Source organism: Cavenderia fasciculata, assembly GCF_000203815.1.
Source record: "Cavenderia fasciculata unplaced genomic scaffold Scf_ET2XIPL01COFD4-5, whole genome shotgun sequence".
In the NCBI taxonomy this organism is placed as follows: Eukaryota; Evosea; class Eumycetozoa; order Acytosteliales; family Cavenderiaceae; genus Cavenderia; species Cavenderia fasciculata.
This window is the reverse complement of record NW_004457695.1, coordinates 716153-742970: the sequence shown is the minus strand read 5'-3', so window position 1 is coordinate 742970 and position 26818 is coordinate 716153. Positions and strand designations below refer to the sequence as shown.

Sequence of the window (26818 nt, the reverse complement as noted above, 5' to 3'; positions counted from 1 at the left end):
TATATGATTAAGAAGACAACAACAAAAATAATATTATAACATGTTTCCCTTTTGTTTTTTTTTGTTTGAAACCTATTTTTTTAATGACTTTTTGCTCACATAAATATTTGTATCTTTTTATTTATTTAGATCAGGGACCAATGGATTTAATTGGTATGAAGATAAATCAATATGATTATTATTATTATTAATTAAATTGAATATAATTAAATCATTATTTGGGAGGAGGAGGGTTGTTGATAATGTAGAGAATGAAGTTTGGAGTGAATTGATGTCACCTAGAATATACTTGACCATTGATTTTCTAAAGTATACCCTTTCAACCGATATACTATTGGCAATTGCAGACAAAAAGGTTTCTAAACTTTTATCTTGGTAAAAGGAATAGGCAAACGTATCTGAATAGAAATCAATGACTCGAAGTGACTTACTAACTGCCATAAATGAAATGAGGGGTTTGATAATATCTTTGAATGGCTCTATTTTGATGGTATGTAGGTTTGGCAGTGGTCCACTATACTTTAATATACAATCTATTTGGTATGTATCACAATTAGACTCTAATGTGAGAACTTGGAGTGATGGTGGTACCAATGCTAGTCCTTTGATCCAGTGTGATGCTATTTGGTTGACGATGAGGTGGAGGTGTGTGACTGGAGAAGAAGGGGATGATATATATTCCATGAGTTGTTTGGTGGGGTGGTTGTGTTGTGTGATTGATCTGACGGAATTGGTAAATACATAGTCATAGTATGGTAGAGTCCATGCTTGACTACGATCCCTCATATAGAATTTGGTGAGGGTTGTTGGTAATAGGTGGAATGGAAAGGGTTGAGCACTTGGATTGTAATAAGAGTCTTTCTCTCGGGGACCCCATTTTAGTTTGGTCAAAGTCTTACGAGGCAGACTTGAAAACACCTTGTCAATGTCTAAAAGGCCAATACATCTCTTTATATTGATATCAAGTGACTTTAGATGATGAAAACTTGACAATACATCACATATCTCTTGACATGTATTCTTTGAGAAATCTATATAAACCTTTTCCAAATAATGACATAGTGCCAATGGTATTGTGACTTGTGCATGTTCATATTTAATTAGTTTCTTGAGAGGTAGGTGTTGTTGGTCTTTGATAATAATGTCCATCCAACCTGCAGACTGTGTATTCTCGATCCAGAGACACGACATTTTGTTAAAGATATGTTCTTTAAACCACTCTAGATTAGATTCTACATATTCTTTGTTTCTATCGGATCGATAAACAGTAATATCATAAATGTTGGCAATAATCGTGTGATTGGGACCAGACAATAGATTTAGACTGTTCTCTGTAGAGTGGCGTCTATACTCTTGAAGAGATAAAATATCAATGTTGACATTCCAACATAAAGTCAATGATACTTTGGTTGCGTGTCTCCATTGTTTTGATACCCCAGCCACATGATACACATCTTTTGGTCTTATCTCTCTTTGATCTTGATTCTTTCGATAATTACATATTATATAGATAATCTCTGATTGTACAGTCCATGGTAGATTAGGTAATAATGATAAAGTTTTGGTTAAAGAGTAACTGTTTGAGTGCATAGATGATCTTTGAAACGAAAAACAATGAAAAATTAATTACATTTTAATTATTAATATTGGCTTTAGAGTTCAAGAGAATTAAATCAGAACCTACAATAGATACAGTTATTATTACTAAAATTGTTTTTAAATAATATTATAATTTATTTATTTTGGTATGATATGATAAGATGATAAATCTAATTGACTAGTATTCTTTATATTGAAAATAATGAAATCATAATAGTTTGTTGAGCAATAAGATAGTTGATTATTTTTGATGGCTGGGTGACTATTGATAGTTGCCAAATAGGGCTTGCCTTTTGAATGTCTCAAGTATACCCTTTCGACGGATGGACTATTGGAAACCGCATCGAGCACCAAGTCGACATTATTGAAAGAAATGGGATCCAAATCAATCACCCGAAGTGAATTACTGTCTTGGATAAATGATAAAAGGCTATCAGCTACTTCATTGAATCGCTTGATTTGGATGGTATGAAGGTTTGGTAATGGTACACTATACTTGAAAATACATTCTAGGTGATGTGCAACCAATGTAGATTCCACATTAAAGTCTAGTCTCAGAACCTCTACTAAAGGTGGTATCAATGCCTTTCCAAAGATCGACGATGGAAAGCCTGCAAGACAGAGGTATTTAACTCGAGACAAAGGTGATGATAAAAAATCTCTGAATTTTTGAGTTGGATGACAGTGTTGAAAGAGTGATTGGATAGCTGATGAGTTGGCAAGAACATAGTCATAGTATGCTTGAGTAGATGTTTGACGAACATCCCAAATACAGAGTTTTTGTATGGTTGTCGGTAATAGGTGGAATGGGAAGGGTTGGTCAGAATTGGAATATGAGTTACCGTCCTTATCACCCCAAACCAACTTGGTTAGGCCACGTGGCATACTAGAAAACACATTGCTAATACCGGTATCAATGTCTGGGCAATAAGTTATATTGATGTGTAGTGACTTTAGTTGACGACAAATTGACAATATAGCGCATATCTCTTTACATGAACTACGATAGAAATGGAGATCAGCCATTTCTAAATAGTGGCACAGTTCAAGTGGTACTACACACTCATAGTAACTGGCCAGTTTCTTGAGAGACGCTACTTGTTGACCTTTGAAAATGTTCAACAACTGTCTTCCAACGCCAATTTGACAGAAACTAGACATCTTGTTGATGATATGTTCTTTGAACCACTCGTAATGCGTCTCTATATATTCTTTGGTTTCATAACATATTTCAGTTATGTCGCTTGCAATAATGTTGTGATTAGGTCCAGACAGTAGACAAAGGTTGTTTTCATAGTGTTGTCGGTACTCTTTAAGAGATTTAATATCAATGTTGACCTTATAATTTAAAGTCAATGATACAGTAGTTAATTGTCTCCACCGTCTTGATACCCCAGCCACATGATACACATCTCTTGACTTTATCTCTCTTTGATCTTGATTATTTCGATAATTACAAACTATATAAATAATCTCTGATTGTATTGTCCATGGTAGATTAGGTAGAGATAGAGATAAAGATAATGACATACAAAATGAATAACTAGTATGAGTGAAAGAATGAAAGTTTATAAACTAATTTTTAGAATAGTTTTTTTTATTAATAAAATATATTATTATATTTTCATGATGATCATAGTATTATTGATAACCGAAATGTCATTAATGTTTATTTAGGGATGGATATAAATATATATACTGAACTTTCCTTTACACTTTCACTTGACACATCATAGTTAAAATCATTCGATGTTGCCTTGGATTCGATTCGAAGATAGATATTTCTATACTGCATTATGTGGCAGAGATTTTTGTAGGTCGACCTCATTGTTGTTGGTTTAAAATTTAATTGTAAATATCTAAACTACTATTTATAAAAGATGATCATCTCATCATCATCATCATCGGGGTATCATAACTTTATAATCAACACAGAAAGATAGAATGATTGGACATTCATTATTAGTATTATTAGTAGCACTATTTGCTATTGTTGTTGTGACTAGTTCTACATCCACCTCATGGATAACAATTGAAACATTCAACGAACCAGACTGTGATTTGGATAGTTCAAGTATCGGTGGTATTGTTTTGCAATCGGGTACATGTGTCAACGGACAACAAGTATCTTGCAACAAAAATGTCGTAACAGTTCAACAATACAAGGATCAAACATGTCAAGGCAGTGTCGGAAACACAACTGAATTCACGTCGGGCCAATGCAACACACTCTCTACAAAAAATGGTTTCTACAAGACTTTTACTTGCTCGGCCACCACACCATCGTACCCAGCTCGTTCATTGGCCATCTCTACCTATAGCTCGTGCAAGGCCAACAAACAACTCGAGCTCTTCCGTTGGATCCCATCGTACAAGTGTATGGCTATCTTTAGAGCTGCCTTTCCCAGTACAAGTGACTCGGCTTCTTCAGTCCCATCGTTTGCCTCTTCCCTCTCTACAGGTACAGGTTCGTCGGGTTCGGGTGCTAGTTCTGGGTCTTCTGGACCGTCACTTGTAAATACACCATCATCACAACACCATGACAGCAAGATTTCAACAATCGATATCCTTGACAAATACTTTGAATTCTTGGATGACATTATTTTCCCAGCTTGGTCTGCCACCCGGGATGTAGATGATGATGACTTTTTCGGTGCATCCCATCGTATTGGTTCGGGTGCTGGTGGTGTCCAAACTGGTACTGGATTTGGTACTGGCACTGGATCAACGGCCGGTAGCGTCGGAATCAACAGTGTCATCTTTGGTATTGTTCTCTGCAATCAAACCCACAATTCATATGCAACTTTTCCAAACGGAGACATAAATTCGGGTACAGGTGCTGCTATCCTTTCAACAGGCAAGTATTCATCCGGTGATCCATATGGTTCACAAATGATCGTTCCAACCAGTAGCTCTGGCTCTGGTTCCGGTTCATCTGGAGGATCAGGTTCATCTGACCAAAATGGTTGTTCTATCATGTCCAACGCTGCTGGTAAAGGCAAGAATGTTCAACAATGCTACCAAAACCAATTGATTGCTGTCACTTGTACTCCTCCTTATAGTCATGCTTAAAAAAAAAAGGAAAATAAATAAATAAAATAAATAAACAAAAATGTTTAATGTTTTAATTATTTGATTTATTTAAATGATTGAATAAGAAGATAAATCAATTGGATTATTGATTGTATTGATGATGGTTGAATTTTCAAGGAGGACTAATGGATTATTTTTAATTTGTTGAATGTGATTTTTGATTACACCCATGATCGCCTTATTGGACTTTACTCTAAACCAAACCTTTTGAATGGATGAGCTGGCTGCGATGGCATCTAGTAATAGCTCGAACCCTTCGGCACTGGTGTTTCTTTGAAAGCATAACGAGAAATCAATGGTCTTGAGGGACCGGCTTTTTTGGATAAATGGAGCTAGCATGTCGAGGACATTGGCTTTAGAGTCTATGATGAGTGTGTGAAGCTTTGGTAATGGTCCACTGTGTGTGAAAATACATTCCATCACCTCTGCGCTCATAGCAAGACTAAAGCCAAGGTCTAACCGCTCGAGCATCGGTGGAACCATAGCCTTGCCACCCAACGTGATGGTTGGTACGTCCGACACATGCAAATATAAATCTTTGACGGGCGATGACGACGATGATAGAAAGTCGAGTTCTTCTTGTGACCCAATACCGAATTTTACAATACGACGCACTTGTTTGGATTGTACATAGTCATAGTATGACCGAGTACACGATTTAGTGGTATCCCAAACGATGAGTTCTGAAAGTTGTGTGGCCTTTAACAAGTGGAATGGGAATGGTTGGTCTGTGACAAGCCCGTCATTCATAGTCAACTTTGTAATGGTACTAGGTATACTTGCAAATACTTGTTTCAGATCGAGATCGAGACAACTAATAATATCGATATTGAGTGTCTTTAGATTATAACAGTTCGAGAATATATTACATATATCTTGGCATGTACTACTCTTAAATACAACTTCTAGTTGTTCCAATTGATGTAAAAAGTCAAGTGATACTGCCACCTGACCATCTATTTCCAACGTCAAACTTTTTAATGAGGGTAATGTATTGCCTCCTCCTCCTTCTCCTCCATCTGGACAGATGAGATCCCACCAACCAGCAACTTTAGTCTCTTGATCTGTATTCATACCCAATGCCTTGCTCAACACATTCTCCTTGAACCAATCTAAATTATCCTTGGCATATATTCTGTTGCTTTCAGCTGTGTCATCCGAGTGATAGAGTGCAAGGTTTAGTGTGTGTTGGTTGGGTTGTGAAAGGAGACATAGTTGGGTTTCAGAGTGTTGTCTGTATTCTTTGAGAGAGTGTCTACTGATATTGAACCGCCAATTTAATGACAATGACACCTTTGTTGCATGTCTCCACGTATGTGACACACTAGCAATATTAAATACATCTTTGATTGAAAATACTTGATGATCTTGATTCTTTCGATAATTACATAAAATATAAATAATCTCTGATTGTACTACCCATGGTAGATTTGGTAAAGAAGATAATGATAATGAATTTAATTCTAAAGATTCGTTGTTTGAGTGCATTATGAAATGATTTGAAAAGATCGCTTGCTGCAAGTTTGGTCTTCCACTCAGGTATTTATTTTTTCAAAGTCAAGAAATTCTAAAGAAATATTGTATTTCCAAACTTGTTATCCTAAGATTAGGAAATTAATTGTTTATTACAACTCCCAACAAACAATAATTATTTGAATATTCATTTCTTTATTAATAATTATTATTTAATTTAAAATTTACCTTTTTTTTTTGGTTTTAAAAGGTATAGGATGCAAGATCTAAATGAAGATTATTATTTAAATTGAAAATGATCATATCATTATTTTGTAGGATGGTTGTAACCAATGAATTATATTCGGTGGATGGTAAGATTTGTTTGATGAGTTCAGAGATATAAACAGGGTTGGTCAATGACCTTCTATAGTCTTTCGACGATTACCCCTATAGTCGATACCATCATAAAAAGGTGATGCAAAGGAAACGACAAAGAAATCAGGTAAATCTAAAGTTTGCTTTGATTTTATTTATTTTTATTTATTTTTTTTAAGGCCTATAACTACAATTTTACCTCTGCATGTGCAATGTAGGATGCTTGAACAAAGTAAACAATCGTATTTGACCAAGTTTTAAAAGTCAACGTGAAACCCAAATTTGAAATGTGTGAAGTTTCAACATTGATACGGGAAACGCGAGTATTATCTATATCTAAAGTTTTGAGTTGTGCAACAACTTTTGGAATAATGCCAACAGGGTATGGATTATCAAAAGGGACGATAAATGACTCCTGACGGCCTTCCTCCCCTTTGGATAAGACTCCATTAACTGATGATGTTACTGTACCCGAGTTAATTTGAGTGTAAACAAACAAAGGAAGAACGGGCACCTCTTTATCCATTTTAACCTTAATAGTATTAATTTGCCATAAAATCACAACTACAGAGATTGATAAAAAGAATAAAATGATAAAAAGATTTTTTGGGTCTTTTCCTCTTGAAAATGATCGAATTAATAAAATGATTTTAAAGATAACTTGTTTATTCTTACTTTTTGATAGATTGTTGATTCGAAATTTTATCCACCATTTTATACATATATTTAACTCTCTAACTTGAAATGAAATGTTTACTTAATGACAACCAACCAAGTTTTTATCAACAATTTCGAATATCCTCAAGACCCAAAATTTTGGGTGATAAAAATATCCAAAATCTTTCATGTTACAGTGGGTGTTATTTCTATTTGTTGTTGTTGTTGTTTTATTATTGTTATTGTTATTGTTATTATTACTACTAGTGTCGCCTATTCTTTGATAAAGTTGGTTGAATTTCGAGAGTGTGGCCCGACAATAATCAAAAGTTGTTCTCAGAGTGTTCTCCGTACTCAATGGTAGATTAAAAAGTAGAGATAAAGATGATAACGAATCAGTCATTTAAATAATAAATATATAGTATTGTAATATGAAAAAGAAATGAATGTTCTTCTTCTTCCCTTTGTTTTTTCTTTTTATTTTAGTATTTTGAAAAAAGATAAATCAATACTATTATCATTATTTGTATTAATGATTATTAAATCGATATTGTCAAAGAAATATTGAATTTCCAAACTTGTTGTGCTAAGAGTGAATATTTACTTTAATGAATAGTTGAAATTTATTGGGATGTACAAGAGGAAACAATGGTATTCTATTATTCCAAGATTACATATTCAGCTTCAAATTTGTTCTGTCTTTTACCAATTATAGGTAAGGAGGAATAAATTTTATGCCATAAGCCAGTAGAGCATTCAGAATTGATAGGAATACAAGATGGATGTTGTTCTTTACCAGTTTGGCTGTTTCCTATACAATTATTAAGCAAAAAATCAAAAGATTCAGACTGAGATGAGTTAGTGTCTTGAGATTAAAGTTGGCATATATACATACCCATGGTACGGAGAGAGTATATGCACCACCATCAGCGATGAATACACTGTTGATTGGAATATCTCTTTTGGTTCTTGAGTCCTTCAGTACTGCTGTAGTGTCTTGAAAAAGATGAAATGGATCGAAAATCATTCTGCATGTATCAAACGAATTAACGATCATCATTTTCATTTCTAGATAATACTTCATATATTATATACATACCTTTTCCAGCGATCTTCATTTAAGAGGACTGGGACTTCGAATTGTTTTGTGAGTGTTTTGCACCAGATGGTGCTTTTGCTGACAGTAAATCTCTTTTTGAGTACAACTACAACATAATCTCCTGGTTTTGAGAGACTTTGGATGACTGGAGACTCTGGACGATTTCTTTCTCTCAAACCATTGGCCAGAATTTCATGATAAGACTTGAGATAAATTTGGATGTTGTCCCATGCATAAGTTCCTAATTTGAATTCTATCAGACAAAGATCCAAATGGGCAAGATTCGAATCTTGATGGCTCTTGTCCTGATCTGTCGTATCTCTTACCATTGAAAGTTTGTTATCCAACCCTACATTTAAAATGGCATCTCGATTGACAGAATCGGTTGCATATATTCGAATCATCTCTATTTGAATAAGGATTAATTTGTCAGTACATAAAATGGAATATAAAAGATGGAGAAAAAGTTTTCATACCGGTACTGGGAGGAACAGGAGCAGAAGAGGATGATTCTAAGAAGGAAATTAGTAATAATCGATTTTAAAAATAGATAGTAACGAACCAGTAAACTCTTCAACTAGACTGTGTAATGCTTTAAACACCAAATCACCTTTTGGGGTGCGACTTTGAAAGAAACAAACTTCCAGATCTATGAGGATGGAACCATCCAATTCTAAATCCACGAGTTCATCATTGAAATTGTAGATTGGTTTCATTTTGTTTAACCAAGCACGAGTATCATCTTTTGACCAAGACTGAGGATCTTAGGAGACAGAAATTAATAATAATTTCTTAATTAAAGATAGATTTCCCTCTAGAGAAAGGTAGAAGACATACGTTTTTGGTCCCAAGATAAATTTGGAGGGATGTCAGATTCTGCCATTTCAATAAGTCTACTTCTTATTATTATTATTATTATTATTATTATTATTATTATTATTATTATTATTATTATTATTATACAAGTATAATAAAATTAAGAGTGAAAAAGAAACTCCTTGAGGGAATTATCATTAAGCAAATAAAGGAGCTCTTAAATGAAAATGGGAAGATGGATAGGAATAATCATGATGGTTGGGTGTTAACAATAGTGAGATGGTTTGGCAGCAACCCTGGTTGATGATATCATCTATAGTGGGTGAAATTTATATATATACGACAAATTACTTTCATTGGGTAAAAATCATAAGGTTACTTTCATGCACTCTCTAGGTTGTTTGCCTCTACAGATTTCAATACTGTTAGAAAGAATGTTGGTCGATGCTTTCAAATTGATTTTTTATTTCAAATAAAATTAATCCTTTATTTCCTGTATTTATAACTTTAAATTTAAATTAAAGTTTTTAAACATATGCAATTAATTGTTGTTGGGAGTTGTAATAAACAAAGGGAAGATTAATATTATATTAATTTATTATTATTTAATTTATATTTACCTTTTTTCTTTGAGTTTATTTAATAATTTTAAAAAAAGATAAATCGATATTACTATCATTATTTGTATTAATGATTATTAAATCAATATTGTCAATGATGACTAGTGGATGAGGGGATGGGATGGTATGAAATTGTTTTTTGATGGAGTTTGTGACAGTCTTGTTAACACCATTTCTTCTCAAGTAGACCTTTTCTAAACTGGGACTAGTGGACATGGCTGTTAGTAGTAGGCCCATGTTAGCTCTAGATAGGTTGGCAGTATTGATTTGGAATGACATGGTGATATCGATGATTCGTAAAGATCGACTTGTTTGGATGAACGGGGCGATCGAACTGAAATACTCACTGACAGAGTCGATTGTGACGGTATGTAAGTATGGCAATGGTCCACTATACTTGAATACGCATTCCATCAACTCTGTATTGATACCATACCCAAGTTCTAATACTTCTATATTGGGTGGTACTAATGCACGTTGTTCAATTTGAAATGGAGGAGTGTGGAGAATATCGAGGTAGAGGTCTTTGACAGAGGACGATGATGTTGGAGACGATAAAAAGTCGACGACTGATTCAAGGGGGATGTCGTATTGGACAATAGTATCGATCGAATTGTCTTTGACATAGTCGTAGTAGGATTGTGTACATGTAAGTGCAGACGGCCAAACTTTTAGTTGTCGTATACTCTTGGGTAGGAGATGGAAGGGGAATGAGGGTATTGACGGGTCACCCGGGAAATACTGGTATTGGTGTTGATTCCCCCAACACAGCTTGGTTAGACTGTTAGGCATACTCGATATGACTTGGTTTAGATCTAGGTCTGGACAATTAGTGATACCACTCGACACGTCCAATACTTTTAATCTATGACAACTTGACAATACCATACATATATCTTGACATGTCTTGCGGTTAAATACAATATCCAGTACTTCTAAATGACTAAACAAGTCAAGTGGCATTATATTATGATGCACCTCGCCATCAAACCTCCATGTCAATTGTTCGAGTGTAGGGAGATGTCCAACTCGCATGAGAGTGTCCATCCAATCAACCGTCTCTCTACCATCGTCAATATAGATATCCGACACTTTACGCATTACATTGTCTTTGAACCATTCAAAATTAGATTGCATATATTCTTTATTGACACGTGCAATGTCACTGCCATGATGAAGTACGAGGTCTAAAGTGTGATGACCGAGTGGGTGGTGAACACCCGAAAAGAGACTCAACTCATTTTCAGAGTGATGTCTATACTCTTCAATAGAATGCTTGTTTGTATTAAAGTACCAACAAATAGTCAACGATGTAATAGTTGCTCTTCTCCATGCTCTCGATACTCCTGCCACATTCAGCACTACACCTCCTATTTTAATAGTAGTAGTATGTCTCTCTTCTTCTTCTCGATTCTTTCTAAAATTACATAATATATAAATAATCTCTGATTGTACTATCCATGGCAAAGTAGGTAGTAAAGGTAATGATTTATTCTTATTATTATTATTATTTCTTTTCATCATTTTGTTAAAATTGAATGATCAACTTCGAGTCCAATTGGGGAAAAAAACAGATATTAAAATTAAATAGAACTATTTATTAATTTAACAATTATTTGTATTTATAATAATTATATCCTTTAAAATAGATTGTATATTTAATATTCGATTATTATTATTCTTTAGTAGATGTCGATTGATAATATCAATAAGTTCTTTATCAAACAATTTGTTTCTAAAGTAAACCTTTTCAATTGATTTACTTGAAGTGACTGCATCTAGAAAGATCAATAATTGTTGGTTGGCAGATGGAGAGGTAAAGAAGATTGAAAAGTCAATGACCCGAAGAATGGATTGACTTGGTTGTTGGATATGATGAATGAGGAGATGGAGGAAATCATCGGATGAATCGATCTTGATTGTGTGTAGGTTTGGTAATGGACCATTATGCTTGAAAACACATTCCAAAACTTGTAACCCAATCTCTTTGGTGACTATCAACTCTAAACTTTCGATCAATGGTGGAACGATTGCCCTTTGGGCGATCGAAAATGTTTTGGGTGCATCTATGACGTAGAGCATGAGGTCTTTGATTGGCGAAGACGGACACGATAAAAAGTCAACAAATTGAGGTGTTACCAGGTTATAGTAGATAACCTTACGCACTGGATGACCGAGTACATAGTCATAGTATGGTTGATTGGGTACAAGATTAGCATCCCAAAAGACAAGTTCGTTTAGGGCGTCTGGGAGAAGGTGGAATGGGTATGGCTTGACCGACGGGTCGTATGATGGTTGGTATTGATTTATGTCGCCCCATATTAGCTTGTTGGTGGTACGAGGGATACTTGAAAACACCTTTCCAACATCCAAGTCAATACACGATTGGATATCGATTGTGAGAGACTTTAGGTTTTGACAACTTGATAGTACATTGCATATCTGTTGACATTTAGTACCAGAAAACACAACTTGTAGTTGTTCCAAACACTGAAATACCTCTAGTGAAAATTTGGTATATTGATCAATGTACGAGTAGATATGCATTGCTTTGAGTGAAGGTATTCGTCCCTTGATATGACTATTCCAATCAATAGGAGTGTACCTATTGATTGCAAGATACGACAATCTATCGACTACACTCTCTTTGAAACAATCTTGGTTTTGATCGGCATACTCCAAGTTGGAATTTGAAGGAAACAATACCAAGTGTAGTTTGTGTTGGTTGGGTTGTGAAAGGAGACATAGTTGGGTTTCAGAGTGTTGTCTGTACTCTTTGAGAGAGTGTCTATTGACATTGATAACCCAATCTAATGACAATGACACTTTAGTTGCATGTCTCCACGTATGTGATACACTAGCAATATTAAATACATCTTTTAATCTGATCGATTGAATGTATTCATTCCTTCTATAATTACATAATATATAAATAATCTCTGTTTGTATTACCCATGGTAAAGTAGGTAAAGATAAAGGTAAAGATAATGAATTATCCATCATCATGTGATCTAAAAGAAAATCAGAAGCAGAATTAATATTAAACATATTTTTTAAATAAATATCTACCTTACCTTCTTTCTTTCTTTAAATATGTAATTGTATTTGATTTTTCCCTATTTTCTTTATTCTTACATGTCTTTTATATTCTACATGTAATCTTGTTTGTTGAACTGCCTTTTTGTTTAATTTCTTCATTCTTTATATTTTCAACAATATTGTATGATGATAAATCGGCCATACGATTATTATTTGTATTAATGATTAATAAATAAAAAGTATCTATTATTAAAACCAAAGGATTATTTTTGATTGTTTGTAAATGTTGTTTTGCTCGATCAATAGTATTCTTTAAAGATGGTGAATATCTAATATAAACCTTTTCAATTCTATTGCCTTGAGCCATTGCATTCAAGAATAACTCGAAATTATCGTGGTATGGTGTACCAAAGAATGACTGTCCGAAATCAATCATCCGAAGGGATTGACTCGATCGAATAAATGTAGCTAGATGTTCGGGTAATTTCATTTCTCTTGATTCAAAGATCAATGTATGTAGGTTTGGTAATGGACCACTATACTTGAAAATTGATTCCAGTGTATTCAATCCATTCTTTTGTTCGATATAGGTGAATTGTAGCTCTAGCACTTGTATCGATGGTGGGACAATTGCCTTTTCCAAAATAGAGACTGGCGTGTTGTAACAAGAGTGTCCCGATGCTTTGAGATAGAGGTGTTTGACGGGAGAGGATGAAGAAGATAAAAAGTTGATACACTCTTGGGTAGATTGGTCGCATTGAGCAACTGTATGGACAGAGTTGGTCGTTACAAAGTCATAGTATTCTTGTGTACATGTTTGATTGATATCCCAAATTAATAGCTGACGTATGGTGGTGGGTAAAAAGTGGAATGGGAGTGGTTTGGCATGTTTGGTGTATTCTTCTAGTTCTGATATACCACTCCAAGACAATCGAGTAAGTGTACGAGGTATACTAGAGACTACTTGATTTGTATCTATTTTAGGACTAACGTACAGACCCATAGTGAGTGACTTTAAATTATGACAACTATTCAATATATTACATATCTTGGTTGTTGAATTGCCTCTAAAATTAATATCCAACTCTTGTAAATGATTAAATATAAAGAGTGAATTGGTACCATCATATTGTTGAATTGATAGTGTCTTGAGAGACGGTACACCACCCTCGCCACCTTCATCGATTGATGGTAACCTACAGCCTTTGATTAGTTCGATCCACTTTAAAGCCATATCATTTGTATAAATGATTTTTAAATTTGATATCTTGTTGATGATAGTATTATTGAACCAATCTAAATTGATACGAGCATATTCCAAGTTATCTTTGATCGACCCAATACCAAAGTTAATTTCAATATTGTGATTTAGACTTGATAGTAAACTGAAAGGGTGTTCATAATGTTGACGATACTCGTGGAGGAATTGTCTACTTATATTGATACGCCAATTTAAAGTCAATGATACTTTGGTTGCGTGTCTCCACTGTCTTGATACCCCAGCCACATGATACACATCTTTTGGTCTTATCTCTTTACAATCTTGATTCTTTCGATAATTACATATTATATAAATAATCTCTGATTGTACAGTCCATGGTAGAATACAAGTTGATTGTAATAAACAAGATAATGATGTATTATTATTATTTGTTTGCATATTTCCTGATCTTGTGAATGATCATACTTTACTTTTTTTTTTTTTTTTTTTGTACTTTACAACTTTTTAATTATTTTTTTTTTTATTGATAACAAGATAAATCATTATTATTATTACAATTATTTGTATTAATGATTATTATAGTATTTTTATCATGTAGTATTAAAAGTAATGGATTGTTATTGTTATTATTATTATTGATAGTTTGTAAATGTTGATTGATAGTGTCAAACAGAAATTGATTTGGGTATTGTCGGAAGGCACCAGGAGTATGTCGAAGGTAAACCTTTTCAATGGATGGACTATCGGCTATTGAACGTAGGAATAAATCTAAACGATTTAGATTATCTATCCAAAAGAATGAATGTGCGAAATCGATGATCCTAAGAGACTGACTCGATTCAATAAATCTAACAAGAAAGTCGGGAAATTGTTCGATACCTCTAACAGCACCTTCAATGCGAAATGTATGTAGCTTTGGTAATGGATACTTGAATATTGTTTCTAGTAAATCTGTCGCCTTTTGGCGATCGATGTATATAAACTGAAGATCCAACTCTTCCAATGTTTCTGGGACAATTGCACTTTCTTTCTGAACTGTGAATCCAGATGACTGGAAATAGATGTGTTTGACAGGTGACGACAATGATATTAAAAAGTTGGTGGTGTCATAATAGGTTGGATGATCGGTATGGACAACTGTACTAACCGAGTTGGCTCTAACATAGTCACAGTATGATTGACTACATCTTTGAATATGATCTTCAATCAAGAGATGACGTATACCTGGAGGTAAAAGATGGAATGGTGGAGGGTTGGTCGCTTTGTTGTGCGAGTTGGTCTGAGGCTGGCTTTTCCAATACAATCTGGTGACACTGTGAGGTATGCTCGAAAACACTTGATTCATGTTTATGTTGGGACTGACCTCGAGTTTCATGGTGAGTGACTCTAGAGTGTTACAATTGGTCAAGATACTGCATATCTCGGTCGATATATTTAAAGTGAAATTAATATCCAACTCTTTTAAATGATTAAACATAAAGAGTGAATGTAAATCAACAAATTGAACAGACATCTTATTAAAGCATGGTGGTAGTAGAGTAGCACCATCACCACCACCACTGACGACGATTGATGACCTATGTTCTTTGATGAGCTTGATCCACTTTGGAGCTGTATACACTATTTTTAAATGTGACATCTTGTTTATGATAGTATCGTTGAACCAATCTATATTGATACCAGCGTATGCCAAATTGTCTTCTGAAGAACCAGTACCAAAGTCGATTACAATTTCAATGTGGTGATTAGGTCCTGATAGTAGACTGAGACTATTGTCATAGTGTTGACGATAATCTTCAAGTAATTGTCTACTTATATTGATACGCAAATTTAAAGTCAGTGATGCTTTAGTTGCTTGTCTCCACTTTCTCGATACACCTGCCACACCAAATACATCTTTTGGTCTTATCTCTTTACAATCTTGATTCTTTCTTTGTGTACATAATATATAAATAATCTCTGATTGTATTACCCATGGTAATAGAATACTAGTTGTTTGTATTAAACAAGATAATGATAATGATGTATTATTATCTGTTTGTTCCATTAAAATATGTCGATCTTTGTAAAAATTAATGATGACTTGGAGTTTTTTTAGTTTTTTGTAAAGAGTACTCTTTACGATTTAACAATTAAATTATTTACTATTATTATTTATTTATTTATTTATTATTAATAGTGATTAAGTTATCTTTATAATGTAATTCTAATGAATTATTTTTGAAGTCTTGTAAGAGTTGTTTTAGTCGACCAACAAAATTCTTTTTGTCAAAGTTATCAAACTTTGGTAATGTAGGACCTTGCACAAATCGAATGTAAACCAATTCAACTGAATGACTGTTGGCTACTGAATCCAAGAATCTCTTTATAGAATCGAATCGAGTTGATTTGTTATAAAAAAATGGTACCTCTATATCAATGATTGCAAGTGATTGACTGCTTCGGATAAATGCACCGAGATGGTAGGGAAAGTGTTCTGATCCTTGGTTCATACACTTGATTGTAAGTGTATGAAGGTTTGGTAGTAATGGTCCTTGACCACCAACGTTAGCTTGCCTGAACAAACATTCAAATATTTCATACACACTTTCACCTTTTAATATCCATAACTCCAACTCTTCCAATAATGGTGGGACTACTACTATAGTTTCATTCTCTGTGATTGTTGTTGTTGTAGTTGTTGTTGGATTGTTGGATGTGACTATGTGATAAATGTGTTTAATGGGAGAGGATGGAGATGATACTAAAAAGTTGATGCATTCATGAGTAGATTGGTCTGAATATAAGTAGGTGTCTTGGGAATAGTGGACTATTGTATGTACCGAGTTGGCCAATACAAAATCATAGTATTCTCGAGTAGATGATTGATAGATACTCCAAATTAAAAGGTGACGTATAGTAGATGGTAAGAGGTGGAATGGGAGTGGGTTGGTGTTAGGGTTATCTGATACTTGGTTGTCTTTATCATGAACGGACCAAGACAATTTGGTGAGAGTACGAGGTATACTTGAAAACACCTTGTCAATGTCTATTTTGTTGTCATTTGAGTTATCGATGATGAGAGACTTTAGAGTGTGACAGTGATTCAAAAAACTACATATCTCGGTTGTTGTATAGGGTCCAATATCAATATCCAACTCTTGTAAATGATGAAATAGAAAGAGTGGCCAATTTACATCAATTCTACCAAAAGACAGTTTCTTGAGAGACGGTAGTGCTAGGATCTTTCCATGTCCTTTGATGAGACTGACCCATCTGCAAACTATATCTTTATGCACATCAATAAAATTAAAGTACGGCATCTTATTGATGATAGTATCGATAAACCAATCTAGATTGGTTTGAGCGTACTGAAAGTTGAAATGAGTTTGAAAGATTGGACTATGTTTTGAAAGGTCAACATCAATGGTGTGATGTGGACCCGAGAGAAGACTGAGAGCACTACTGAGACTATTATCAGAGTGTCGACGACGGTACACCTCTAAATCTTCTTGTCCAAAGATGAACCGCTGACATAAAGTAAGGGATACTTTAGATGCATTTCTCCACTTTCTCGATACACCAGCCACATGATACACATCACTTAACTTTATCTCTCTTTGACCTCTATTCCTTCGATAATTACAAACTATATAAATAATCTCTGATTGTATAACCCATGGTAGCAGAGATAATGGTGTATTATCTGATTGTTGCATATTTGTCGGATGGTCTTTCACACTTGTCTTTTTAAAAAAATGATTTATAAACTTGTGAAAATGAACCAGATGTCAATCAAAGGTAGTTTATAAATATAAATAAAATATTAACTTAACTACAATCATTTATAGGTGATCAAAAAGAATGAATTGTATTTATATTATTATATTCTATCTTTTTTGTTTTTGAATTTGAATATTAGTTTGAAGAATTGATTTTAAACACTACATGTGGATGAAATATCAATTATTACTATTATTGGTTGGGGTTGTTTGATTGGTTTGATTATTATTATTATTATTATTATTGTTGTTGAAGTAGATTTTGTTGTTTTTGTAATACCTTTTGTTTATAGGCATTGTAAAAGTTATGAAGGGTGAATACGAGACACCCAAGAATCGAGAGGGAGACACCGCTAATATGTAGAGCGGAAATAATAAATGTATGGAACCATACAACAGATAATAATATTTGGGGAATGATTTGTAGTTGTGTCACTGTACCAACTGTAATTACATAAAGACTCTTTATCAATCCAACTGTTGTTGCTTGGAATCTAAAATAAAAAAAAGAATCAATCAATGAATTATTAATATCAAACTAAATTTTAATTAACTATATATAACTAACTCTCTCCTCTCTATTACTTACACTATAGTAACAAAAATACCAGCAATGACCAAAAGAATGGTTGTATATGGTAATTGAACCAATGTAGAGAAACCTTTGACATGTTCGATAGCCAAGAGTGGGAGAAGGATGACGAGGGATCCCTCGGCACACTTGAAAAAGGTAATCTCTACCACTGAGATGGTTTCATCTTTTCGATACATATACTGACACGACCATTTCAGAACGACCAGTGTTACACTCTCGAAAAACGACGATAAAAGATTAATAAAGATAGGTACAAAACTTGATTCTTGTTGACCTGAAAATACCAATGATACCATGATTGTACCTCCCATCAAAAATGCAATACTAATTAAAATTGAAATCGTTGGTTTCTCTCTATGTACAATAAATGAAAATATTACAACCCATATAATCTAAATTGAAAAGAAAAAGAAAAGAAAATTAATTATTTAATTAATAAATAAATGGTTATTCTTTTTTTTGTTTTCTAATTCTTACATTGGTAGATTTAAAAATAATATGGAAATTGACTGGAACCATTGATATACCAATATTTGTTAATGATATTACTATTGCAAAACATATTGATACTGGTAACATTAAAATACTAAAAGTCATTAAAAAAGAAATATTAATATTAATATTAATTAATTGTTGGAATCAATATTATAATATTATTATTTATATTTATATTATTCTATCTGTATTGTCAGTAACAACTTTGATTATTTAAAAAGAAATTGACTATAGATTCCAAAACTCTATAATATTAAAACAATGTAATGATCATTTTCAACCTACTGTCATTCCCATTATACACAATCAATTTAAATCTTTAAATTTGATTGCACCGGTATGAGAATTGTTATCAATTGATTTCATGAACCCGGATGGATTTCATCTCTTGAATACATATCGTGATAATTATTATTATATACATTGTTTATATAGAGTTTTAAAACCTAATCATTGTCAATTGAATTTTAAAACAATCATTGTTGTTGTTTGTTCATCATCCTATATGTATTGTTTTTGTTGTTTATATATATATATATATGTGTTATTATTATTTCTTTGTTTACACTTACGCTTTAGATAAAAAGTTATGATCAGTAATATAACTCTTTGGTAATAGGTCACCTTTGTTGTGATAGTATTGAATGATATTAAAGACGAGAAGGAGTATTGAGGCACCGACGGTTTGAAGTAAACTTGAAGTGAGGGGGTAGTCATAGTTTATAAAGATTTGTTTGCTGAGAAGAGGAAGGACGGCCGAAGTTGACAGATACAGTATTGCCAAGACTGTAGAATAGATTTGAAAGAGCAACAACTTGCTACTATGATTCTTTTTGTGGTCCAATATATTTGCATTGATACTACTATCCAAATGACTGGCAGATGATCGTATATCATATGAATCCTCTTCATCATATACATAAATCGGTGTTTGTGAATCAGTTGTTGTAATTATATTATTTTCATCTTCCAATGATAATAATGGTTTCTCTTCACCATCTTCACTACTACTATCATCATCAATGTCAACATGATCATTTGATGAAGACGATGAACCATTACTACTACTACTACTATCACCAACTACTCTATTTGACTTTAATAATTTTTCCTCTTCATCTTCTCCTCTTCCTCCTCCTCCTTTATTATTATTATTATTATTATTATTATTCATATTATATTTATGACCTTTCTATTCAAACTACAACTATAGATGAAAAGAAATGAATGTTGTTGTATTTGTATTGTTTAAAAGTTGTGTGTTGTTTGTTTGTTTGTTGTGTTAAAGGTGTGTGGTCAACATCAAGTCATAAACCATCTCCTCTCTGATGATTGATTGATTGATTGATTGATGCCTTGACTCTATCTCTCTCTCTCTCTCTCTCTCTCTCTATATATCTGTATATAAGGGGCTGGGTGTGGGTTAGTCGATTGATTGGGTAGATAGACACCAAACTTTCATCCTTTAAATTAAATTAAATTAAATAAAAATGAATGAGTGTGAGCTTGTCCCAGCTATTTTGGAGTTGGTTTGTGGAGGTGGTTGATTGCCTTTTCAAGACAAGTCAAGTACTAGTTTGACTCGTCACCCCCAGGGCATCATCATTCTTGATCTCCGATAAAGTGTCGACAATGAATGAATCATTCATAAGTATTGGGGTACACAACCAATAAAATCTTCTACTAAAAAGATTCTTGAAAGTCAGGTGACTTGGCCCATCATAATGGGGAGTCACTCTCAAACTCATAGACACGAGTGATTAGATATTTAATACATTATCTCATTCATTATTACAACAAACGAATATATAGATATTGTACAATAAAGGGATGTGGGGAAGAGTACTATTTAATGTATTTCTAGGATCATCTATATCATGTGCCTTTTGGGATTTATCAGCTATTGCTTGTGGACCTCCACCTCGACCTGTTGGTAGTTCATCGGCAGAAAAGAGAAGAAAGATGGTTGGATTATACGTTGCATCGAATGTGTTGGGATGGGGTCTATCCTATCCAATCACACGATATATTATGACATCGATACCTAGCACCTATCTATGTGGAGGTGTTGTACTAGTCGATCTATTCTTTTTGACGACTAGTTGTATCGGGTATTTCGATGACCTCCATTCAATCATTCAATACATCTTGCAAACACGTACCGTGTCACCGTCACAACTAAAGATCATCGATCGTCTCGAACAAGACACTCAACTACGTCATGTTGAATACCACCGATTATACGGTGTATTTATAGGTGCCATCGTATCATTACCATTCTTTATATTGAATCTATTCAATCAAACTATAAGTACTTAAGTACTTAAGTACCTATTATCACAAACTTGTAACATAATATAATAAACTCTTCTTTCGGACTTTGGAAGTATGTGTGTGTTTGAAGTTCAATTTTTCAAATTTGTAAAAACCTGGATGCAACCCGCGCCTTTTTCAACGGCAAATTAAAGAGTTGGAGAGGATTTGAATAATGCTGATGATCACGTGAACCAACTCAACTTTTGTGAAACAAAGAATAGAAACAAAAAAATACCCACTTTTATCCCAACTATATTATAAATCATAGATATATATATATATATGTGTGTGTGTGTGTGTATATGTATAGATAGATTAATCAAGTGATTCAAGAAGAAGCGATAGACGAACGACAAAAAGAATAACGAGGAACTATTATTTATTTATTTATTTATTAAAATATACTATATATACTCGAGAGATAGATATATATACTATTAGATATACTATATATTAGATATAATAGATATATATTATTAGAACATCATGTCAGTCAGCGATTGGGAGAATGTTAAAGAAAATATACTTCCTTTGAAAACAGGAAGAGATCCAACTAAACTAGCTCAGCAGTTTACAACTCCAACCAAACAAGTAGAGGAAAAGTTAGTAAAAGAGAAAGCGTATGTATCTAATAATATAATAGGAAGGAATGATATACTAATATACTTTTATGTTAGTGAATTTGAAAAAGCTATTCAAGAATATAAAGGAGAGGATCCATTGGACTTGTGGACAAAATATGTTAAATGGATTCAACAATCTTACCCAGGAGGTAATATGAAGTCAGAGTTGTTGGTGTTGTTGCAACGTTGTAATAATCTGTTTGTCAAGAGCGACCAGTACAAGAACGATATGCGGTATCTGCGATTGTGGCTGATCTATGCCGACATGTGTCGTGAACCGATCGAGATATTCAACTACCTCGAAGTACACGGTATTGGCAGCCAGTTGTCATTGCTCTACGAAGCCAAAGCCATCATCTATGAAAACAAGACAAACTATCCGTTGGCCGACCAATCCTACCAACTCGGAATCCAACGTCGTGCTCAACCACTCGATCGTCTTCAAAAGAAACATACAGAGTTTGAAAAGAGACTTGTTCATCATATGAAGAATAAAGATCTCTTGACTGCTTCATCATCGACGTCTAATCAACCAGCCAGCAATGTACCACCATCCACACCGAACAATAATGAGAATACACCAACGATTCAAAGAGCTGCATTGGGTACTATTTCATCGACCGTTGTTACAAGTGAAAGAAAGTCTTCTCAAATCAGAGGTGCTCCTATTGGTAATGGTGTGTCGTCAACACCATCATCATCATCAGCTGCTGCTGCAAGTGGTGACTTGGTTAAAAAGAGAAAGACCGTTGAATCATCTGCCAGCAAGAAGTCGTCGTCCTCTACAGTATTTGGTAGTGGTGCAAGTAATGGATTCCAAGTATACGATGATTCAAAAGGTGGTAGTGATGATAGTTCTCCAATTGAAACAAATCAAAAGTTTGTTGGTAAAAAGTCAAGTTCCACCTCAACTTCCAGTTCATCATCATCAAACACAATGTATTCAAGTGGAATTAAATGGGAAGAGTTGGAACCAGAGATTGGTAAACACAAGGAGAATACAATGGCACCGGCCAAGTGGAATGAATCAAAGGTGGTTCAAAAAAAGATAAAGACTGCGCCAGCCGGTCCTGCCTTTGAAATATTTTGTGATGATACTACCTCTTCTGAACAACAACAACCAATAGCAGCAGCACAAGGTCTTTTAAAGAATATTGTGCCCATTCAAACTCAAGTGGAACAAATTCAAGATAATCCATTGGCCAATTTCCCAAAACCAGATATTGCTTCTGCTTCATCCTCATCCTCATCCTCCTCTTCTACTTCTACTTCAAGTAAAACAACAAAGAAATCATCTTCATCATCCTCCTCCTCCTCTTCTACTAATGCAGCAGCAACAGCAGCAGCTACAACAGTATCCAATGAAAAGATTGGATATAATAAATCATTATTTATGCAAGGTGAAAATGAATTATCATTTGAAGAGATTAGAGCCAAACATTACAAGGCGAAACAAGAACAAAGAAAACAACAACTACAACAAAAACAACAAAGAGAAGAATCAATGATGATGATGGCTGAACAAAACAACAACAACAACAACAACACATCGTCTGTTACGATGGAGTCATCAATGATTGTATCAGAGACATCACAACGTTGTCCATCACCAACCATGACAATCAATACAAAGGAGGCTTTAAAGGATGTCATGTCTTGGTTCCATACACCAATGCAATTTGAAAAAAAGGGAAAAGCATCAAAGATATCTTCTTCAACTCCCTCTAGACTACGTTCACTCTCTCCAACACCATTTAGTGAAATTGAAAATGAAGATTTGGATCATCTTGAAAATCAAGAAAATATTGATCCCGTCAACCTAAATATCAACCAAGACTTGAAGAAAATAACAAATGGTGATATTGTTAAAAAGACATTATTGGGTAATGATACTACAACTTTGGATATTCAAAAACATATTAGACAACAACAAAATCAACAAGATGATAGTTTGGATGATGAAGAATATGAAAGAGGTGATACTGTTCATACAAGAGATAGAATTGATTTATTGGTTAAAAAGGAAATCAACAAACCATCTGGTGGATTTAGTATTTTCCAAGATAATAATCAATCAACTACCTCTGCACCAGTAAAACAATCATTTTCAATCTTTCAAGATAACCAAGAGACCAACAACAAACCATCTGCTTCATCTGGAGGTTTTTCAATTTTCCAAGATGAACCAACACCAACACCAGCAGTGGTCAAATCAAATACATTTGCCATTTACGAAGATCCAAAGGTGATTTCTCAACCAGAGATTACATCCCCGCCATCACCATTGGCATTGGCTCAAAATATTAAATTAAGTGGAGAAGGTATAATACCAGCAACAAGTGGTGGTTTTGCTATTTATCAAGACCCTGAACCCTCAACCACAACAAGCTCATCAATCACTACATCTTCACCAACTCCTTCTTCTTCTTCCTCTTCATCTTCATCTACTTCTCCTTGTTCTTCAAATTTAACAAGTCAATTAAATACAACTATGGATAAAACTCAAATCATTGAAATTTGTTTAACACCAAGTAATGGAATTGTTGAACCATACAATGATGTTCATAGATGTATGGTTGATTCACATGTCATTCAATATCTTGCGTTGGTCGATAGTTTTATGGATTGTTCCAATCAACCAATGCCAACTTTTGAAGCATTAGAGTCGGCCAATGGCGGTATGATCAATCTCAACGATGACTTGTCCTTGTCGATTAGCAAGTGTCTTTCGAGTGATGGTTCGTCGACCACCGGCTCAAAGGTGTATCGTGCCGAAGCATCTGGGGATGTGGTGATTTTACAACTTGCCAAACCATCCAATCACTGGCCATTCTACATTCGTCAGCAGATTAGCGAGCGTATCGTAGAGAGTGCCACCACAGCTCTCATGTCCATGTCGGGTGGTGACGCCAACGTTGACGAGCAACAACAGGCCATTGCAGAGGCCAAGGTTGAGAGTAGCTTGTCGCGCTTTACCTCGTTTTACTCGGCCCATTTGTACAATAACGCATCAATCACCTTGACCGAGCTGATGGAGCACGGATCGTTGTCATCGATCATCCAACGTTTGTCGAGCGACAAGAAAACACTCGAGGAGCCACTCAAGATGTACTATGCACTCGACATTTTGTCGACTTTGGAAATGTTGCACGGTTGCCAGATTATCCACGGTGGTTTGTCTGCCGATCACCTCTATCCCGCCTTTTCGGCGTCGGGGAGTGACTGGACCGCCCAAAATGGGTGTCCAGCCGGCTGGCTCAAACTTTCGTCTTTCAAAAACTGTATTGACGCCAAGCTCTACAACAAGGACGAGGAGCAACAAGTCACCTTTTCGTGTCCCACCCGCGATATGCTCCCATCGACCTTGTGCACACCACTCGCCGACATTTTGATGGACCGAAAGACATGGGCCTACGACCTCGACTATTTGGGTGCCCTCCAAACCATCTACCAAATCGTCAATGACAGTGTCGACTTGTCAGGTCTCTCTGTCACCAAGACTGCTGACGATGGAAAACTCAAATTGGATACCTCCAAATTAAAACCAACCCTTCAATTGACTGTTTGGAACCAAGTATTCGATGCACTCCTCAACTGTGGTGGTAGTGGTAAATGTCCATTCCAATCTATCAAATCAATCATTGAAAAATACCTCGAAGCAAATCCAACCAAAACAAAATCAATCTATCGTCAAATTAGAAAATTGAAAATAGATTATCAACCTTCAACTTTATCAAATATTTAAAAAGAAAATGATAAAAAAGGGGGAAAACATTCACAGATAATCTGATTATCAATCAAAACAACCATATATAATAATATTTAAAAATCTTTTCTTTGGTAGAGCAGAGAGATATGGATACATTCATTTGATCCTATATATAGAGCTTCGAAAAAAAGAGAGGTTAAATTTAAAACACTAACAAACAACCAACCAACCTTTCCACATTTGTATATTTTCAAAATAAATTAAAATCACAATTATAAAAAAGTATTAGTTATATTTGTTTAATTATTTTCCGATTATTTCAACTTCGAAATTTATCTTTGATTTAGTTGACATTTATCAAAAGGTTCATTTCTATGTCTATTTAAAAATTAACTAGTTGGTCATAAATAAATACCATTTATCTCTTTATGGATTGAATAGTATATAACCATCAAAACCAATCCAGCAACGTTTCCTTGGAACCAACCATCAAACAAATCATGAAAACTATTTAAATTTATCCTCTTTTTAGAATAGTGCGATCTTTTGCTTTTATTTTAAACTCAACTTTTCTCAGATGACAAAGAGATTCTTTCTACTAGATTGAATCTCTAAGTGGTGTCTCTTTGTCATCTGAGCATTCTTTGGGCTAAAGAAACATAATTAAATCTCTTAAATATCAAACGAATGTACAGAAATGTCAAACTGTATTCTTTCTTTGTTTTGTTGTCAAAGATAATTTGAATTAGCAAGGATCTCTTCCATTTTTTTGATTGCGATATGTAGTTGTTCAGAAAGCCAACCTTTATCTTTCTAACGAGAGATATGATACTGTTTTGAAGACCAAGAGACATGAATCTTATCCATATTGTATGTGAAAAGTCAAAATCATAGAACTGAGGGAATTGTGCGGGGCTCATACAAGACAGACTCTGAGTTTTTCAGCTTATTTGTTTTGACTTTGCACATATAAAAAATGGGGAAAAAAATCGGGTATAAAAGTGCGTAAAATGAGATGGAAAAACATCAAAAAAGATAGCTCAGATGGTGAAGTGGCATCACAAGAGGTTGTGGTCCTCTTATCCCAAGTTCGATTCTTGGTCTGAGCACGTTTTTTATGCCCTTTTTTCTGGAGCTGCGTTGCCTCTAGTTGCCAGCTTGGTGATTCAACTTATCAGTACTTGGAGCTCGAATAATAATAATCCTGTTATTAGATCATAATCAAAAGTCCCAGACAACTAATCAACTCATAATGAAAGAAAGGATGCATTATTGGGATACACTCTATCAAACACGGTGATAATATTAATTGTATTTCAACGCTACTTCAACTCCATGCATATT

At 34.3% G+C, this 26818-nt stretch overlaps 11 protein-coding genes and 1 non-coding gene across 12 annotated transcripts; 4 read left to right on the top strand and 8 right to left on the bottom strand.

Moving 5' to 3' along the window:
• Positions 1-117: 117 nt before the first annotated feature.
• On the bottom strand, positions 118-1191 carry DFA_07877 (uncharacterized protein; the record flags this gene model as incomplete). The annotated part of the gene is made up of 1 exon (XM_004355318.1): positions 118-1191. The coding sequence occupies one exon, from the start codon at positions 1189-1191 to the stop codon at positions 118-120; it is 1074 nt and encodes a 357-aa protein (XP_004355370.1).
• A 546-nt stretch (positions 1192-1737) lies between these two features.
• Positions 1738-3394, bottom strand: DFA_07876 (uncharacterized protein; the record flags this gene model as incomplete). The annotated part of the gene is made up of 2 exons (XM_004355317.1): positions 1738-3174; positions 3299-3394. 2 exons carry the CDS (start codon positions 3392-3394, stop codon positions 1738-1740), a joined length of 1533 nt encoding a protein of 510 aa, XP_004355369.1.
• Positions 3395-3543: 149 nt separating this feature from the next.
• Positions 3544-4671, top strand: DFA_07875 (uncharacterized protein; the record flags this gene model as incomplete). The annotated part of the gene is made up of 1 exon (XM_004355316.1): positions 3544-4671. One exon carries the CDS (start codon positions 3544-3546, stop codon positions 4669-4671), a length of 1128 nt encoding a protein of 375 aa, XP_004355368.1.
• A 69-nt stretch (positions 4672-4740) lies between these two features.
• DFA_07874 (uncharacterized protein) lies at positions 4741-6180 on the bottom strand (the record flags this gene model as incomplete). The annotated part of the gene is made up of 2 exons (XM_004355315.1): positions 4741-5529; positions 5593-6180. 2 exons carry the CDS (start codon positions 6178-6180, stop codon positions 4741-4743), a joined length of 1377 nt encoding a protein of 458 aa, XP_004355367.1.
• A 380-nt stretch (positions 6181-6560) lies between these two features.
• DFA_07873 (uncharacterized protein) lies at positions 6561-7235 on the bottom strand (the record flags this gene model as incomplete). The annotated part of the gene is made up of 3 exons (XM_004355314.1): positions 6561-6665; positions 6722-7142; positions 7198-7235. The coding sequence occupies 3 exons, from the start codon at positions 7233-7235 to the stop codon at positions 6561-6563; spliced, it is 564 nt and encodes a 187-aa protein (XP_004355366.1).
• Positions 7236-7838: 603 nt separating this feature from the next.
• On the bottom strand, positions 7839-12762 carry DFA_07872 (uncharacterized protein; the record flags this gene model as incomplete). The annotated part of the gene is made up of 7 exons (XM_004355313.1): positions 7839-8044; positions 8071-8207; positions 8279-8684; positions 8755-8790; positions 8841-9041; positions 9768-11131; positions 11441-12762. The coding sequence occupies 7 exons, from the start codon at positions 12760-12762 to the stop codon at positions 7839-7841; spliced, it is 3672 nt and encodes a 1223-aa protein (XP_004355365.1).
• A 94-nt stretch (positions 12763-12856) lies between these two features.
• Positions 12857-14413, bottom strand: DFA_07871 (uncharacterized protein; the record flags this gene model as incomplete). The annotated part of the gene is made up of 1 exon (XM_004355312.1): positions 12857-14413. The coding sequence occupies one exon, from the start codon at positions 14411-14413 to the stop codon at positions 12857-12859; it is 1557 nt and encodes a 518-aa protein (XP_004355364.1).
• An 82-nt stretch (positions 14414-14495) lies between these two features.
• Positions 14496-16022, bottom strand: DFA_07870 (uncharacterized protein; the record flags this gene model as incomplete). The annotated part of the gene is made up of 1 exon (XM_004355311.1): positions 14496-16022. The coding sequence occupies one exon, from the start codon at positions 16020-16022 to the stop codon at positions 14496-14498; it is 1527 nt and encodes a 508-aa protein (XP_004355363.1).
• Positions 16023-16137: 115 nt separating this feature from the next.
• Positions 16138-20000, bottom strand: DFA_07869 (uncharacterized protein; the record flags this gene model as incomplete). Its single annotated transcript, XM_004355310.1, has 6 exons — positions 16138-17700; positions 18131-18230; positions 18326-18456; positions 18586-18723; positions 18809-18917; positions 19399-20000. 6 exons carry the CDS (start codon positions 19998-20000, stop codon positions 16138-16140), a joined length of 2643 nt encoding a protein of 880 aa, XP_004355362.1.
• Positions 20001-20316: 316 nt separating this feature from the next.
• Positions 20317-21145, top strand: DFA_07868 (uncharacterized protein; the record flags this gene model as incomplete). Its single annotated transcript, XM_004355309.1, has 2 exons — positions 20317-20368; positions 20691-21145. The coding sequence occupies 2 exons, from the start codon at positions 20317-20319 to the stop codon at positions 21143-21145; spliced, it is 507 nt and encodes a 168-aa protein (XP_004355361.1).
• Positions 21146-21628: 483 nt separating this feature from the next.
• bub1 (putative protein serine/threonine kinase) lies at positions 21629-25510 on the top strand (the record flags this gene model as incomplete). The annotated part of the gene is made up of 2 exons (XM_004355308.1): positions 21629-21762; positions 21820-25510. The coding sequence occupies 2 exons, from the start codon at positions 21629-21631 to the stop codon at positions 25508-25510; spliced, it is 3825 nt and encodes a 1274-aa protein (XP_004355360.1).
• Positions 25511-26512: 1002 nt separating this feature from the next.
• DFA_07866 lies at positions 26513-26583 on the top strand. The gene has a single exon. It is a non-coding gene; the product is annotated as a tRNA-His (tRNA).
• The last annotated feature ends 235 nt before the right edge of the window (positions 26584-26818 follow it).